The following is a 19,066-nucleotide window of genomic DNA, read 5'->3' as shown; positions in this document are numbered from 1 at the left end:
GCTGTCAGGAAAACTCAAGCCCCAACTGAAGGCTATCTGGTTCCTATGTTAACAGCTTCACTGCAGAAGTCAAGTGTGACTCTAACTACATGTGGCCCATGAGCCCCCAAGCTCGTCCTTGCATAGATTTCAGGTGTCTGCCTGCTCACCACAGCAATAACTATTGGCCACTCTGCACTTGTCACCTGTGTGGCTGGCGACTCCCTGGAGCTTATAACTAGAGATTCATGATGACAAGGTCAAAGGTGACAAGGGCAAGAGGCTTATCTTCTGCCCAGTCGAGGCAGCCTTCTGAGTTGTGTCTCCCTTCTGTGCCCCAGCCTTTCCTTGGATGGGCACCGTAGAACTGAACCTCCATCTTTCAGGGAGACCACACCCACCTACATTAGCAGTACTCATATACGGGGCTTACAGAGAGTCATGACATCTAGCTGGAAGACAGTTTAATTGATCACCAGAAGAGAGAAACCTGGCAGAGGCAGGGTTGGACTTCAGCCCTTAGGTGTCCTGGCAGCTCCATGCTGCATGGGGATTATCTAATTATTGGAAAAGACAATGTGTCAGTCTCTTGGGTCCCTTGAGCTGGCCTCTGGCTAAGCTGCAGGCTTGCGACTCTAGGACACAACAGCCAGCGATCAGGAGAAAAAGGCCAGGCCCTGAGTGAGGCGGCACTGGCTGACCTACTGGACTGAGCAGGGGATGTGGTGGGAGGCTGCTAGACCCTCGTGACAGGTTTATTGACCCTCGTGAAGCAGAGGACCACCCCATCTCCAGTGCCTGCTTAGCTCACCAACTCGCCTTCCGGTCCCAGACTTCCTTTCAGGAATCTTGGTCGGCAACGAGCTGCTGAGTCTCATGACACTCCGGTACAGCGACAGCGCTGGCAGAATCAGCTTCCCCAGCCTCGTCTGCTTCCTGATACGACTAGAAACCATGGCAAGTAAGTGACCCTGGGGGCATTCTGTAGAGCTTCCCAGTGACCCATGGCCAGGAAAGCACTGCCGCCCCCGGACCTGGGTGAAGACTGCCTGAGACTCCCCAGATCTAAGAGTGGGACTGTTTGTCGTGCTGTGGTGAGGAATAGGGTAGAGACTGGGGTCTGCAAACCCCCAACGTGGCTGCTGTGAGGTTAACACATCTGAGAAACCAGCTGGCCAAGAGAAAGACTGGGACCCTCTCCAACCAAAGCCAACAGTCGTTCGGACAGTACATTCTCAAAGGGAAAAGAAAACAAAAATCCCATAGCATGGAAATTTGTGTGGTGCCTGGTTCTATGTAAACGACGCAGAAAGCCTTACCACCCTCCTAACACCATGCATTGAGATTCTAGCCTTCCTCCCAGTTCTGGCCTGCTTCCTCTCTTGGAAGCTGTCTTACTTTCCTTTGCCGTTGCTATGATAAAATACTCTGACCAAAGCAACCTGAGCGAAATGAGGTTTTGTTTTGTTTTCTGGCTCATAGTCGCAGGTTAGAGTCAGGGAAGACAGGTTAGCCAGAATTTGAAGTCACTGGTTATATTACAGCCATAACCGGGAGGAAGGCAGCGAATGCATGCCCTTTCTCTACTCACACAGTCCAAGATCCCAGCCAGGGGATGGTGCCACCCATGGTGGTCTTCCCATCTCAGTGAATACAGTCAAGGGAGCGAGGTACATGGACTCTGGAAGGGGAGAGGTGAGGATAATCACAACTGTCCTGACAGGAGACCCTTAAGCCACCCCAGGGCATAAAGCTAGATGAAACGGGAGAACACAGTAAAGCACCCACTGGGGACAGTGACAACTTACGACCTCCTCTCAGCCCCTCAAAATCTTTATACCTCTATCCTAGAGGCATTCCGCAACCTCTCCAAGGATGGCAAAGGAGTCTACCTGACAGAAATGGAGGTGAGGCATCTTCCCCTCCCAGAATCAGGCTACAATCTCCTGATCCAGTTCCAAAGGACATTTTTCTCCCCAGGGTATTGAATAGTCCATCAAAGGCCAGCCAAGCTGGGGTGGGGGGGGCAGGGGAGCTGCCTCCAATTACTGCCTTTATATATTGCAGGCTGCCAGGCTGCTTTAGGATCTTGGCAGAGAGATTTTATTTTTTTCCAATAGCTTAATAAAGCAGAGGATTATGTGGGAGTCATAAATCCAAGAGAGAAGTAAAGAACAGTCCACCAAGCTCACTGTACATTAAGCCTGAATTTTAGAGCCATCTAACCAGTCAGCTGGTCAACCCCCATACACCTCTCTCTGCTGGGCTATTTAGAAAATAATATATGCCCTTCAGTTGCTCAGTTGGTGGAGTGGAGGATTGTAGAGGAGTTACCTAGAAAGTAGAGGGAAGACGTGTTGTGGCAGAACACTGAGGGTAGAGTGAGCTGGGGAAAGGCATTGATACTGAACTGAGACCTTCTAAGGGAGGGGTATATATTTGCCCTGATCCACGTGAAATGAGCCAGCTTTAAGAACTGGTTACTCAGGGTTGGGGCTCAGTCAGTGAGTACTTATCACACAAGCATGAGGACCTGAGTTTAGAACCCTAGCACCCACATAGGAAGCCAGGCATAGTGGTGAATGCCTACAATCCCAGAGCCCTGGAGAGGTGGAAACAGGGGGATCTGAGGAGTCTGCTGGCCAGCTAGCCTCACCCAATTGGTAAACTCTGGGTTCAATGAGAGACTCCATTTCAAAAAGTAAGGAAGACACCTGGCAGCAACATCTGCCCCCAAACACACAATTTACATATACATGAATTTCCATATCTAAAGACTTACACACCAGAGAGAAGGGAGGGGAGAGAAAGAGAGATAACCATTCTAATGACGACGCTTATTTCTCAGTGGATGAACCTGGTCATGTATGGCTGAGGTGAGGAGTCCAGCCGAGCCCTCTGGACCAGGTAAGACGTGGCAGCACTCAAGTCCTTTCTTCTTCCTCTGAACAGTGTCCCTCTTTCTCTAAAAATGACACATAAGACTCTGGAGACAGCCTCTCAGAGACACCGGAAAGCTTATTTTATGAGCTAAGGCCCTGCTGCTCACGGCTTCTGGGTTTCAAGGCCAAATGCTCAGATTTTATCCGGACACATTCATGAAGAGCACAGCCTGAAAGTTGTGAATGAGAGATTTACAACATTTAATTAATGTTCCAGAGAGAAAGGGTGGTGACTCACTCCAGACAGGGACCAGAAATGGTGGAAACAGAACACCGCAGAGCTACGCAAACACTTGACCTTGGGGGAAAGGAGAGCTGGCCACCCCACTGGCTCTACCATTGTCTAGCTGGCTTGGGACAGAAGTGGATATGTGTAGTCATCAGCATGGATACTTCTAGTCTGTGCTCATCAACAAACACATTGCCATTTCTTCTTGACTTCTATAGAACAAACTAGAGTTACAGAAAATGTGTTATCACATTGCCCAGTCCTGCCACAGCCGAATTCTGACTGAGTGAGTGTTCTAAAATTCTGACGAGCTTGAAAATTTATGTTCCCATTTTCTGGGAATCTTCAAGTCTATACATTCCTTATTTAGAGACAAGCATCTAAGTCTCTGGAAATTTCTAACACTCTTCCACAGAAACTCTACCCACTAGAACACTGTAGAAATAAAGACTGGACATTCCAGACCTAGAAGTCCTTCAACACACTTTGTTGCCTGACCCAAAGTCTCTCTTATTTGGTTATCACTGTTGGTTCTTCATGGAACAACACTGTGGTCAAAGCCCTCTCTACAATATACTTGTGGCTGTGACAAAATGCTTGACAGCAGCAATTAACAGAAGAAAAGGTTCATTGATGTGGGATATCCTTTTGTATATGTGTTGCTTTCATTGGTTGATGAATAAAGCTGTTTCGGTCCATAGACAGGCAAAATATAGCTAGGCAGAAAATGCAAACAAAGATACAGAGAAAGAGAAGGTGGAGTCAAGGAGATACCATGTAGCTAGCCACTGCGTCAGCAAGATGTGAGGTAACAAGCCATGAGCCCTCAAGCCTCATAGTGAAATATAAATGAATAAAAATGGGTTAGTCTATAGTTATAGCTAGCCAGTAAACTCCCTAAGCCATTGATCAAACAATAATTATGTTTAATATTTAGCCTCTGAGTGATTATTTCATAAGCGACTGCAGGTACCCAATGGGCAGAGAGAACTCATCAAGTGGGACCCAGCTAGCAAAAACAAAAAACAAACAAACAATCAAAAAAAAAAAAAAAAACAGGGCTGGAGAGATGGCTCAGCGGTTAAGAGCATTGCCTGCTCTTCCAAAGGTNTTTAAAATATATATATGTATAGTATTAAAATTGACTTTGAATTTGTATCCATATACCGAAATCCATGTCAATGCAAAATACCTGAGGTTAATAGTTTTTTTTTATCCTATATTCCAGTATTCCCCTAAATATAACAAACATTAATGACACACAAAATAATCAAAAACCACCCACACCCCCTTTCCTCTTGGGAATATGATGTTGTATTCTCTAGACTGCTTCCTGCTGAATGTGGGCAAAGTATTTTTAGGGTGCCAGAGAGAAAGTTTGAGATGAAGGACAAGTCCTGAGAAAACCAGTTATAACCTTTGTTGATAGATTATCACCTGTCAAGTTTCAGGAGATTTCTTCTGATCAAACCAGATCCAAATCAACCTGGAACGAATCCACAGCCTCTTGTTTCCTGTGGAAACAAAAGCAAAACCTCTTCTCCGAAACGTTTCTGGATATTCATTTGACAAATACATTTTTGACTTTTTTAAAGTTAAGGCATTCTTAAAGTATCTAGGCTGGTTTATTTCTACAGTCCCTCCTTCACTTCCAGGTCTCTCAGCAGCTGTCCTTTGCTTTTCAGCAATCAAAAAATTCAAAATCAACACAGTAGCACACAGGATCCAGACTCCCTGTGTTTCCCATCTTTATGGGGCTTTTTTTCTTTTACATTACTTTTACCGTCTCTTTAAAGACTTCTTTTAAAAAAATTCTTATTTCTTTCGATGACTGCCTGTACCCATTTTGTTTCTTTCTTAAGCCTACGCACACTGGAACCTGTTTAGAGGTTTTTCCATCTGGACCTCCTTTACTCCATATCTTTTAGCCTTTTTTGAAGGCAAAAGCAAACTAAAGACTGTTAAGCTACCTACTACACCTGGCCCCTCCACACGCTCTAAAAAGGCTGGCCCCTGCCCACTCTTGGATGAGTCATGAAAGTCACGCCCAAAGTTTGCAGCCTGGTCTGAGGTGCCTAACCAGGAACTCCTTACAGCCTTCCTAGGGCTCTAGAATGTCGATCTTGCTCTGTGGTAGGCATTTTTACTTTTTTTTTTTTTTTTTTTTGTTCCTACTTAACTTACTGGCTGCTGAAGGGCTCGCCAGCAGGCACAAACTCTTAAAGGAGCCACTCCCCGGCTTTCTCAGACTCTAGATGGATATTCGAGCCTCAAGTCGAAACATCAAAATGTTTTATGATGTTTTACTCTCTTGACTTTTGGGAGGACCCACCACCCAGTTTCCAAACAAGTCACACACAGAGGCTTATTCTTAGTTACAAATGTCCAGTCTTAGCTTGACGTGTTTTTAGTCAGCTTTTCTTATATTATCCTAACTTTCTTTTCCCTCTGGGCTTTTATCTTTCTTACTTCTGTATATTTTTCTTATTTCTCCATGGCTTGCTGTGTAGCTAGCCCCTGAAGTCCTCCTCTCCTTGTTCTCTTGCTCCTCCTTTGCCTTGTTTCTTCTTCCGTTTATACTCTCGCCTGCCAGCCCTGCGTATCCTTCCTCCTGCCTTGCTATTGGCCACTGGGCTCTTTATTAGAAGATCAGGTATTTTACACAGGCACAGTAACACAGCTTCACAGAGTTAAACAGACGCAGCACAAACAAAAGCAACACACCTGAAAATAATATTCCCCAGCACTATGTAGCATAGGTTGGCCTTGAACTCATGACTGTCCCTCTGCCTCTGCCTTCTAAGTTATAAACATGTCTTACTATACCCAGGTTCACAGTGATTTTTTTTCCCTCCTCCTCCTTGTCCCCCTCTCCCTGATAAGGTCTCATGTCATCCAGGCTGGCTTCAAACTTCCTTAGTAGCTGAGCTGCTGGCCTTCCCTAAAACAGGCATCTATGTACAGCCTTGCTGGTCCTGTAGTGGAAAGCAAACTCTGTTTCCAGGAGAAAGTTTTAATGTGTGTATGTGTGTGCATGTGTGTTGTATGTGGTAGCATGTGCATAAAATATGTACATATAGATGTGCTTATGAGTGAGCATGTGTGTAGAGGTCACTGATCCATATCAGATGTCTTCCTCAATCTCTCCATCTTCTATCTATCTATCTATCTATCTATCTATCTATCTATCTATCTATCTATCTATCTATCTATGTGTATAGTTTAAAAACAGCGTCAGCTGGGGGCGGTGGCACACGCTTTTAACGCTTTTAATTTCAGGAGTCTGGAAGCAGGCACAGGTAGATCTCTAGAGTCTAGATAAGGAGTTCCAGGGCGTCCAGCTCAGTGTAGAGTAATCCTGTCCCAAACAAACAAACAACAAACAAAACCAAAAAACAAACAGGCTCTTACTATGCAGATCAATCTGGCCTCAAACTCCCAGAGAGGATGTCTCTGCCTTCCAATACTAGGATTAAAGGAGCACCACCACACCTGGCTCCATCTATTTCTAGAGGTGTAGTAGTCTCTCACTGGACCAGACCTTGGTGCTTTGACTAGGTGGCTGCCTAAGGAATCCCGGGGATCCTCCTCCTAGCTCCGCCTCCCCTATACTCTGTGCTCAGCTTTTAATGTTGGTTCTGGGACTTGAACTCAGGTCCTCATGTTTTTGTAGCAAGCACTTTACTGAGTTAACCATCACTCTAGTGATTTGGGTTGTTTTGTTTGATTGTTTTGTTTTTCTTTGAGACAAGTTCTCAGATAGTCCTAGCTAGCCTCAAACTTACTGTGTTGCCAGTGCCGACCTTGAACTCCCAATCTTCCTGCCTGTTTCCTGAGTGCGGGCATGGTGGTTTGTAGGCCACATCCTATAGGCTCTCTTCTGAGTAGGTTTCTGTGAGTGAGTGGCTCCTTTTGGCCGTCCTTGCTCCCTGACGGGGACTGGCTAATAGAGAGAGAGAGAGAAGCAAGCGTAGACTTTGAAAATCCCATTTGATCTTTCTAATGGGTCATTTACAAGGAGCAACAGGAGGCCAACTATTTTTATTTCCTGCTTAACGAAAGCCACCCTGAATAATTCTGGCCATTTTATTACCTCTCCACTTGCCCAAATGCCACTTTCTCAGCCAGGAAGCTGTAAAGCTAACATCTGAGGAAATCAGAATTTTATTAAACGGCTGTTGGCATTACTGAATGTGAATGTATCAGTTGATCATAAAATACATGTTCTATTTCAGGGGAGGGAAGGTAAGGAAGGAAACGGGCCATCCGCAGGCCAGCCGCTGCTGGGGGCACCTTTCCTAAAACAAACAGGAAGCTGGGGGACCAGGGAAAGCACAGACTTCCGCTTCTCGGCTAGTGTGCCCATGAACTGAGTGTGCAAGCCAGAGATGTGGTTTACCCCGCAGTGTGTGGGGTAAAGAGTCCACATCACACGCCAGACGCATACCACACCACACACATACTACACACAGACACATGGGTATACATGCAAATCACACACCACACACATACCAACCAGGTACATACTATATACAAGTACATGGCATACGTGCAAACTACACACCAGGTACACAATATATACAGACACACAAGTATACACACAAACTACACACCAGACATAGACCACTTCAGGCACATACTACACGCAGACACATGGTATACTCGCAAACCACACACCACACACTCACCGCGCTCATACCACACTAGGTACATACCCTGCTACACTCCCTATGTGCACACCACACACACAATTAGTAATATTGCCCAGATTCTCCAGGTTTAGAAAACTAGCCTGGGGCTGGAGAGATGGCTCAGCGGTTAAGAGCACTGCCCGCTCTTCCAAAGGTCCTGAGTTCAATTCCCAGCAACCACATGGTGGTGGCTCACAACCATCTGTAAGGAGGTCTGGTGCCCTCTTCTGGCCTACAGGCATACACGTAGAAATTGTATACATAATAAATAAATAAATAAATAAATAAATAAATAAATAAATAAATAAATAAATAAATATTTTTAAAAAAATGAGAAAAAAAACAAACAAAAAAACAACCTTCCATCTACAGTTGGTTTCTGTTTGAAAGAACATGGTATGTCATGGTAGGGAAAGCATGGCAATGGGAACTCAGGGTGGCTGGTGCTTTGCATCCACCAGCAGGATACTCAACTGGTTCTAAACACAGATCTTTTTTTGTTTCCCAGCCTCCCAGACCCAAATAATCACACAGAAACTACATCAATTACAATACTGTTTGGCCAATGGCTTAGGTATATTCTTACCTAGCTCTTACATCTTAAATTAACCCATTTCTATTAATCTATATATCGCCATGAAGTTGTGGCTTACTACTAATGTGGCACCTTTCTCCTTCGGCAGCTACATGGCATCTCGTTGACTCTGCCTACTCTTTCCATATATCTCTGTTCATATTTCCCACCTGGCTTTACTCTGCTAAGCCATTGGTCAGAAGAGCTTTATTCATCAACCAATAAAAGCAACACACATAGAGAAAGACATCCTAGGCACACTGGTTTTCCTTTTTCCCCGTTTTTTTGTTCAGTGTGGGACTGTTCATGGGATGGTACCTCCCCAACACATTCGGAACATTATACCCCCCTTAGTCAGTTCTCTCTGAAATACCCTCTTTGGAAATACCAAAAGTGCACTCCACTAATCCCATAGATGTTTCTTACTCCAATCAAGTTGACAATCAATATTTACCCCCCACACCCTCTGAAATATTGTTGCTTCTTGACATGGTCTTTGTATAACCTACAAATCGTGTGTGTGCCTTGAAACCGTGAGAAAGGTGTCTGCATGAAGATATAATATTTGTGCATCAATGCTTCCTGATGAACATTTGATGGTTACTAGTGATTACAGATTGACAAGAGTCAATTTAACTCAGCTGCATTGAATTCCCTTTTCGCTCCTTTTAAAAACAGATCATTTCCAATTTTATTGTGCCTGTCACTGCCTACATGGATTTTAATGCAAAGAATGACCCTTTAATTGTATCTTGAAGCTAATTTGGCACACGGGGTCTACATCCTTGAACTTTTGAAGTCACAGAATTCTCTCTATCTTGTCTCTTTTGGGAGTCCCAATTCTCTTTTCACTAATTTTTCCAGTTTCCTGTTCTGAAGAATGTACAGAGAGGGGGTATACATATGTATTTATCTCTTGCATTAATGCCCGTCATGACCCTAAGAGTGGACCCTCTCCCTTGTCCATAGCCACTCTCTGGCATCACAATATGTCACATATGCTTTTACATGTGGCCCATAAGCTGCAATGAGGAACTGGAGGTGACAAGGTGAAGAAGCTCTGCCTGAAAATGTACAAATCCACCTGCTTTGGAAACACCCCCTCCTCCTTCCTTGTCTTCTGTTACACAGCATCTCCCTTTGGATCTCCCTGTGGGTGTGTTCCATAACTCATTACCATCACCTTTGCAAGGACCTGATTGAATGGAGTTTCTCCTCTATCTTCTGAACACTAAACTCTCTCTGTCTCTCTCTGTCTCTCTCTGTCTCTCTCTGTCTCTCTCTCTCTCTCTCTCTCTCTCTCTCTCCTTTCTCAGGTGTTCGAAGCCTCATTCAAGCACATGCATCCTTTGAATTTCTCCCACCTCGCAATCCCTTCCGGTTGTTACCACCCCTCTCCTCCCAATACAGCCAAATGTCATAAAGGAACTCTGTCTCCACATCCTGCTTCCTACTCTCTCCTCAGACTACTCCTGTCTGGATTTCTTAGAAATCATCTGTCTCCCTGGATTTTGCATTGGTTTTTGAGCTTATTTTTTTATATCCATTCATATCCCTCAAATCAATTTTCTGAAGCCAGAGCTATGCTTTTAAAGTTCAAATTAATTTACTGCATTCCCCAAGTTAAAAACCCTCCTTGCCATTCAAGGTAATTCTAGAGTCCTTAACATCGATCCCTGGATTGATGTACCATGTGCCCCAGCCCATCCCTCTGACCACACCTTGGTCCTCCATCTACATACACCATGCATGGTTAATACCATTGCCTTCTACGGTCTGTTATTCCCAGCCTTGGCTCTCAGGTCTTACTGTCTGCTCTGCCCTGGCTATTAGTAGTGCAACACCTACCCTTTCTTGCTGTAGCCCGACTGGCAACTCCCATAAAATTTCTCGCATACCCTTCCCCCAGTTACAAAACTCAACACGTAGTTTTCTTGTTGCCAATTTTCTCATTTTTAGAGAAATGCAATCCACAGCATACTTAAAGTATGGAGTTCAAGCTGGGCATGGCGGTACACCCCTAGAAATCTAAGGGTCAGGAAGCAGAAGTGGAAGGACCGTATATTCCAATCCAGCCTGGGCTACGTCGTGAGTTCCAGACCTGCCAGAGCTACATGAGGAGACACCGTCACATGAAAGTGCTGCATTTGTGGCTTTAGCATAATCGCAGGCCTGCAGGAACATTCCAGTAATATCATTGTAGAGCACCTTCATCTCCACATGAGGAAATGTGATGCTCGCCCAGCAGTCACTCCTCAGGCGCATCCAACCTTTAGTCTTAGGAAAGCACTAACCTACATCATGACTCTGTGGGTTGGCCTATTCTGGGTGTTTCATACAAGTGGAATCCTGAAATGAGCGGCCCTTAGTAACTGTGTCTTTCACTTTGCACAATGTTTTCAGGGTTCGCCTACAGTGAAGCATGCCCTAGTCTTCATTCCACTTTAGTTCTAAGTAGGAGTTCACTGTTGCTATGCCATACTTGATTCATTACTCAACAACTGGTAGATGTTGAAGTTATTCCTGCTTCGTGACGACTATCATTAATTAACATATTGGGAGTGTTTGCAGGCCAGCCTCAAGGTGGACGTGTTTCGCTGCACTTGGCTATCTAGCTAGGGCTTGGGCCTTAGGATCACATGGTGACTCTGTGTGACATCCTGTCACACATGCTTTCGACTTTTAGCCTGTTCTTTAAAGTTATCTTTTCAATTTTTTTTATTTTAATTTTTGTTTAGTTGTTAATTAAAAATTGTTTTCACTTAATATACTTTATCCTATTTACCCTTTCCCAGTTCCTCCCAGATCTTCCCCACTTTGTATTTTGGTGGGGTTTTGCTTGGTTTTTGGTCTTTTAATTTGGGGTGGTATCGTTTGAAGTTCACAAGAGTCTAGGTTTGATGAGGTCCTACCTTGCCCATTTTTCTTTAGTTGTGTATACTTTGGGTGGTAGCTCTCAAGATCTCCAGTCTTGAGTCACAAATGTTTACTCCTGAGTCTCTTGTGACATTTTTTTTTTATAATTTCGCCTTTGTCATTTAGGATTTTAAACTATTTTGAGGTATTTTTTGCCTGTATATAACGGGAGTCTAGCTTTATTCTTTCGCATGTGGTCATCTGGTCTTCTCTGCACCCGCTGCTGAAAAGACTCGCACCCTGCTGTCTTTGAACATCAGCTCATCTTACTGTGAGGATTTAGTTTATATTTGAAGTCTTATCCTGGGGTTACGGGGGTGATAGAGATCACAGCAAGTATTCAATTAATTGGGAAATACCATATTCACAACATCGAGTTTTTGAATCTGTAGATACAGAACACGCTTCAATTTTAAATCTTTAGCTTCTCTTAGAGACGCTTTCCTGTTTTCAGTATGGAAGGTCTGTGTGCCTGTGTTAACTGACTTCTGAGTTTTGTGTTCCTTTGGATGCTATTGTGAGCAAAACAGTTTTCCTATCCCTTCTCAGCTAATCATTGCTAGTTTTTAGCAATACGTTGAGTTTTGTATACTGATCTTACATCTTACGCCCTTTCTAAACTCATTCATTAGCTCTGGTTTTAAAGGGGTCCCTTTGGATTTTAAAGATATAAAATCATATTTGAAAGTAGTCTCTTTTTTTTTTTACTTTCCAAATTGTATCAGTTTATCATTTTGGGGGTTTGTTTCGATTTCATTTTCTTTTTTTTAAGCCCTTGATTTATTATCCAGGATAGGACTTCTATTACAATTTTGAACAGAAATTTAAAAACAAACAAACAAAAAAATGAACAAAACCCCAGACATCCTTATGTTCCTGATCTTGGAAAAGAAGCCCAGTCTTTTACTATTTCATATGATGTTAAATTTTAAGGTACTATTTAGGGAAGTGGGAATGTAGTATTTTTAATGTTACAACAAATACTGTATGATGGTGTCCCCATTCTATAATTGAGAAAGTTGCTCAGGGTTGCAAGGCTAGTTAACAGTAAGGGGGATTTAAAAGCCGGGTCTGTAATTTTCCCACTTTCCTATGGTATTTTTCCTGCTATGTGCAGTGGTTGGACTGTATTGTGTTCATGTCTAGATGACAGTCTGTTTAGTATTCAGAAAACATCGCATCTAAATTTCATTCAGAAATGAGTATTCCAGAACCATGCACATTTGTGTGCATGATGGATTTTTCCTTTTTATTATTTGAAAAATTTATACATGTGTATAATGTGTTTTGGTCAGATCTATCCTCCATCACCTCCCCAAGACACTTTCCCCTTCAAAGTTAATGTGCTCTTTTTAAAATACCTACTGAGTCTACTTCGTGCTGTCTATAGGCACTTGGGTGTAAGGACCACCTGCCGGAACCTGACTATCCTCTTAGGGGCCACATCTCTGAAGACAACAGACCCTCCCTCTCTCAGCAGACTGACAGAGTCCCTCTCTCACCAACTGCCAATAGCTCCTCAGCTAGGGGCAGGATTCTGTGACCACCTCCCATTTCATGCTGCGATCTTGTCTACCTTGACCTTGCATGGTAGCTTCTGTGAGTTTGTATGAACAACGTCCCTGTTGAGTCTAGAAAAGTGTTTCATAATAGTGTTCCACCACTTCCAACTTTCGTATTCTTTCTGCTCTCTTCCACGATGCCCCCTGAGCCTTGGGAGAAGGGGTGTGATAGTCCCAGTTAACTTTGAGTTTTTAATAGATACCACCCATCAGGTTAAGGATCTGTTTGTGGTTGGCCGATACACTTTTAGCTATTTGCTCGACGGCCGCATCCCCTGATATATGCTAAGCCTGCCTGTGTCTTAATTGTGGTGACCTCAGTACAAAGTAAACTGTGGGCAAAGAGAATCACTCGGTAACCATTTTCCAGGTTTCCAAAGACATTGTGCTTTCATTGGATTTTATGTTAATCTAAATATAATTATATCTCTCCCCCACTTTTCTCTCCTCCCTCCCATGGCCCCCTCTTCGTTCCTTCTCAAATTGATGGCTTCTTATTTTATTACAATTACATATATTTATGCACATATAAATGCACAAATATATGACTATAACCTGCTGAGTCTGTTGAGCGTTGCTTGTGAGTGGATGATTTCAGGGATAAACGACTAGGGAGCTCATTACTAGGAGAGGCGAGCTGCTCCTTCCTCATCAGTCACTAGTTGCCTGTAGTCCTTCGTGTAGGTGTGGGACCCTGTGAAGTCTCCCACTTCCGAGCTAGTATAGCTATTGGTATTGTCACTGCTCAGGTTTTGTTTATCCAGCCATATTGTTGCTGGAATAAGCAAAGGATTTATTATGTTTACTAAATGAGCTTCTTCCCCAGAGGAGGAAGAAATGAAATCCTGTTGCCAGGCCATTCTGTTTCTGGGTCACATTCTATAAACTATACAAGAAGCCTTTCATGTACCCTAGACTTGCTGAATAGGGTGGCTTGTACTACTTGTTAGAATCATGTTTTTCTCTCTTCCTCCCTCATCTCCAGGCCCCCCGCTCATTTCTGACTTAGTTTAGGGTGTGAGTAAGCACAGCCAGGCTGAACGACTCCTCTGCTCTCCCCCTGAACCCATTTGTTTTTGAAGAAGGCATGTGCCTCCATTGCCACATTGCAGGTGACATTTAGGCTAAGTTATCAAGCTCAGAAATGCCAATGGTGCCCTGAGACAAGGGAGGCCATGTTGATCTCAACCGATTTCAGAGTCTAGGGGTTTAACGCATTGCGAATTGCATCTTGCTGAGAACTTGTCTAGCTAATGCCATCTGCATCCATGTTGATGTACTGACGATATGGCAGGAGAGCGCCTTCTAACAAAGTTAGCATTCATTCAAGCTTCTTCAAGCTTCCACTGTACAGCGATCTTGAATCTCTGGGAAAGTGAAAAACGGGCGGCAATGACCTTGATCTTGCTGACTGCTGTCAACTATTCCTCAGAGTGGGTCTGCTTCTACCCCAATAAATCCATCTCTCCCAACCTTCAGACCAAGAGATCTCTCTGAGCTGACTGGCTACACTTTGGGTTGACGACTGGCAACCCAACAGATGAGACCATCCGAAGTTTGGATCAAACTCTCCCATGGAGATTAAGATTGGGAGTCTGGATTTGCCACTGGTAGTACGAGACCTCCAGATCCCACCGAAAGAACAGCATCTAGCGTTCTGAGCTGGCTTTGCAAGAGAAATTAACTCAGAGGAGAAACGAACATGCACCCTCGGAGAGCAGAGTCGGGTGGGTGGGTAGGGGTGGGAATCGGGACTCTGGAGCTCCACCAAGAGACAAGTACAGTCAGTGGAATTAGACACCGTGCAGAGGGCCAGCGGTCCCTGGAGGTGCAGAGGGGTGAACTGAGGGAAGAGCGAACCACAATAGTGCCTTGGATGGCTTCGCCATGCAAAATGCTTTGAAATTCTGCTGGAGATCTTAAAAAGAATTATTAAGATAATGACAAACTAACCAGACCCCCAAAAAATGAGGTAATTAGTAACTCCTGGAAGAACAAAAAGTTACAGAAGAAAGGAAATGCGATCCAAGAGAATTTCTTCACTCGGCGGTGAACACTGCATATATAACTGTAATAAAGTAGAAATTAAATATTGATTTAACAAAAAGCGGAATATAAATATATTAGGAGAATGAAAGAGAAGATAGAAATATCAAAGTGGGCAAGGAACACCCAGCCCCGTCTTCCATCACAGAGATCGATGGGCATTTGAAATTGACACGCGAGGGAGCTACTGTCTGAGCTGAGTATTTAGAAATGGAGAGAGGCGCTTCCAAAGCAAGTCGGAGGCGAACTGAGGACAGGAAAGGACACAGTCGTCTGCCCCTCTTCCTTCATGGCTTGTGGTGATGATTGAGTTTTCAAATTATATGTGTTAAATTGAATTCTTAGTAGAAGATAAATCTAAGAAGCCTGAAAGTCAAATGTTTAGGTCTTGAAAGAAGAGACCAAATGGGAAGGAAAACTGGGGCTCCTAGCTGCCGGGGGCGGAGACAAATTCTAGCTGCGGGAGAAATAGCTGTGCAGGGTTGTCACTCACTGTGAGCCACAGACACTTGAGAAAAGCCGTTCATCTGCGGAAATCCACAGCCAGCGGACTGGGGCACGCAGAGGGCGGAGGGCGGAGGGCAGAGGGCAGAGGGCGGAGAGCGGAGGGCGGAGGGCAGAGGGCAGAGGGCAGAGGGCGGAGAGCGGAGGGCGGAGGGCAGAGGGCGGAGAACAGAGGGCAGAGGGCGGAGAACAGAGGGCGGAGGTCAGGGGGCAGAGATGCCTTTCTGGTCTGCCCTGGGGAGGACAAAGCAGCCGCTGACTCCAAGATTCTGTCATGGTGCAGCAGGCACGCACGGAGCCAGATGAACTGTGGCTTGGATACCAGCTGCCGGCCGAGCGGGGCAGATGAAAGTGGCTTCTGGGGTTTTAAAGAGAAGAGCATCCCTCTGTTGGGGGGACCATGTGAGGGGCCAGTCACTCTTGCAGGAAACGCCCAGGCTTGCCTTGCTATGCTGGTCCACACAGCGGGAATGGGGCTGGGCCTCCAAGGTTACTTGACGAAAGGAACAGTTTCTTTGTTCCCCTTGGACCTTTTGCCTATAAGTGTCCATGTCTTTCTCTAGGACAAGCTCCTGGTGGCCACTCAAGGAACTGACTTCCTCCTCCTCCTCGGAGCGGTGCCAACCCCTGTGGTGGGTCTGCACTTAAACCTGGCATTTGAAATGGAGGCAAAGATGCCTTGCAAGAGACTGGGCCAAGTTCCTAGCTGAGTCAGGCTCTGATAAACCCAAGGCCACTAGATCATCCGGGTGCTTTCAGACGTCAGTAGCCACTTCCCGGAAAATGGAGCAGGACGTGTCCGCTGTGATAAAGGAAGAAGAAGCCCATAATCCACTCCGTCCCTTCCACCATCTCTGTGGATCCATTTCTTGGGGGTAAAAAATAGACTGGTGGCGCTGGTGACCCAGGAATGGTCTGTTCAGTGTCGTTTGCCAGTAATCACATTTTTTTTTGTAACTATATGCTCCTTATTTCACAGCTAAATGGCGAAATAAAATGTATTCCCACAAGGGATTCTTGGTGTGAAAGTAGAATCTTAGGTCTGGTTTTAAAAGTACAGCTGGGGAAAGGCAGTGAAGGAGGCGCCTTCCTCCTTGTTCATTGTGTGGTCCTTGGGTTTCTCAGAAGGATCATTTTGGTCATGGTCATATCAGAAAATAACCAGACCGCACAATACTCTGGAGTATAGGTTGGCTAAGAGCTCAACTCTGAGAGCCTCCCCCAGTGTGGGGTGGTATTGGTTATTTTCCTCATCTATATGGTGGAATACCCAATGCAACAACCTCAGGGAAGAAATCCAATAACAATGTTCATAGTGATTGGAGCATGTGAGACAGGTTCCTCACACCATAGTGGACTAGGAAGCAGAAATAGTAAGACCAGAACCTAAGGCCAGGCTATATAAACTTTGAAACCCACCTATCTACTACATCCCCACCACCTGAGCGTCCCACAGCCTCCGAGAACAGCGCCACCTGCTGGAGAACAAATATTCATTCACCACATGAGCTTCAGGGAGACCTTTTGGGTTTAAACGGCAATAGAAACAGCAAGTGTGTGTGGAAAAGACAGGGAGATGGAAACCCTCCTGAGTGTGACTTTGTGAGAAGACCCCATTAGAAAACAGATGGCGTGGGCAGGACTGCTCCGTCACACACACACTCATGCCAAGAACAAGGTCACCATTTGGAAGTGACCTCATCCAGGACATAAATAACACAGGCAACTAATGTGCTCATTGCTGGGTGCTCTTGGTCATTTCGTGCCTCCTGCATGGAATTTAGAATGAAATAGCGAATGGGCTGAATTTCCCTGTTCCATAATATCTTAAACATGAAAACATATCAGGTCTGGGGGTCAACTTAAGCTCTGGGAAAACCCCAGAAGAAGACTGAAGGATGGGAACTTTTGAATATCTATACATTCCAGCACACCTTCACTCTTGGCTGCCTTGGCCACATGTTGCCCCGTGCCTTTTCTGAGTCTGTTTGGGTTTGAGGAACCAAGAAAGAGCCACTTTACACTTTACAGCCATTGGGTCAACAGTGACAGCCCAGGGGGTTGGCCGAGCCTCTTTTGCAGTGACTAGACCGGTATCCACAACCATTCAGGCCAGCTTCCTCCCCTCGAGGCTCTGTCTGGGAGCCAGACCTTAATTTTCTCATTAAAGTAGCAAGATATAAGAGGAGAGGTTATTTGGTCAGTTGATTGAAATGCTGACACACGGAGCCACACAGAGTTCCAGAGGACTCAGGGAGGCTACAGTGGCCATGACAGGACTTATAGACCCTTCCTGCCTGGAGTTGGGTGATCCTTTACCCCAGTCCCCCAGCAGGGGACAGGCCAGCTCTAGTGTATCACTGCTGTACCTTCTCAGGGTTCTTTGTGTCCCTCAGCAAAGGTCAAGAAAGGACCCGATGCAAGGATGGTGTGATGCACTAGAAACTTCAGGTGCTCACAGCCCCTTGTGTCCCATCTAATCACAGCCAGATTGTCACAGTGCCCTGGTGACAAAGCCTCTGCAATTGCCTTCTGCCTTTATCATGGACCTGGAGGCAATGAGAGCAAAGTTCGGCTTCATTTCTGCTTTAGGGAGAAGCAAAGCTTGAGGAGTCCCTCTCTCCCCACCCCACCCCAAAATAAACAAAGTCACTGAGTATACAGTTTCAGCTGCTTTCTGGAGCTCAGCTTCCCTGGGTAATGTGACTCCCTCTTCTGCCTTCCAAACACCACATAAGCGCATCTCGAGAGCGGGACTGCAAATGTATCTGGAACTCTCTCTCTCTCTGCAAAGTCAGTTTTAGGCTTCCAGCCCCTTCTATCTGGCAAAGACTACAGAGAGGGGTATAAAGTGTGCCTGATGCCAAGAGATAGTCACCTGCACAGGTGAAAGGGAAGATGGAGAGAAAGAAGGCAAAACAGAGGGTGGAAAGACCTGGAAGGGGGACTCGAGAAAAAAATGGTAGTCAAGCCAAGGAAGCAAGGCAGGAGCAATATAAGCAATGCTGGAAGAGACAGGGCAGAGTGGAAAGCAAAGAGGAGTGTGGGGGAGGGGGACGGGCATGCATGAAAGCTCTAGGCACGCTGCAGGTGACGCCCTCCCCCACCCGTGTGAAAAAGAATGTGGGCCTGCTCTTCACTCACTCACCAGACTTACTTAACTCTCCAACCTTCAAGGCCAAGGCTTCCGCACCGTATTGTGAACTAAACCCATCTGGAATAACTTGTCTTCACCACAAAACAAAGATTCTGATGGAGAAAATTCTAACCCAAGCCTGGGAATCTGAATTTTAAAACCTCCTGGGGAATGGATGTAGCCCTTGAACAGCACATCGGGAACCCCGGCTCTTCAGTGCCACTGAATAGGGTGTGTGTCCCGACTGTGGTAGCCCGAGGGGGCAGAAATGTCCGGTGAATTCAAGCATAAGGTTTGCTCTGATCTGAGGCCCCACCCCTACCCTGCTCAAGACACAGGCTGCTACCCCAGAGAGCACGAGGGTCCCTAACACCGCAACTCACTTTCCCCTTTCCTTCTGGCTTGCAGAGAACTAATGTCCTGGTTGATTTTCTTGCCCTAAACAAGCTAATTAAGCAATAATTCTAACAGAATCCATCACTCTGAC

At 45.3% G+C, this 19,066-nt stretch overlaps 1 protein-coding gene across 1 annotated transcript in view; it reads left to right on the top strand.

The window, feature by feature from the left end:
• Window positions 1–16,457, top strand: part of Capn13 (calpain 13) — an 87,406-nt gene extending 70,949 nt beyond the window's left edge. The window contains exons 19-22 of the mRNA XM_050163003.1: window positions 812–940; window positions 1,831–1,886; window positions 2,828–2,886; window positions 16,007–16,457. Coding sequence (XP_050018960.1) covers window positions 812–940; window positions 1,831–1,886; window positions 2,828–2,854 — 212 coding nt within the window. The 3' untranslated portion in view covers window positions 2,855–2,886; window positions 16,007–16,457. The remainder of the gene's footprint in view (window positions 1–811; window positions 941–1,830; window positions 1,887–2,827; window positions 2,887–16,006) is intronic.
• Window positions 16,458–19,066: the final 2,609 nt, after the last annotated feature.

The sequence above is a fragment of the Alexandromys fortis genome, unplaced genomic scaffold (genome assembly GCF_014885135.2).
Source record: "Alexandromys fortis isolate MF-2015 unplaced genomic scaffold, M_Fortis_MF-2015_v1.1 scaffold_148, whole genome shotgun sequence".
NCBI classification, from domain to species: domain Eukaryota; kingdom Metazoa; phylum Chordata; class Mammalia; order Rodentia; family Cricetidae; genus Alexandromys; species Alexandromys fortis.
The sequence above is the reverse complement of the archived record's forward strand: the minus strand, read 5'-3'. Positions and strand labels throughout refer to the sequence as shown.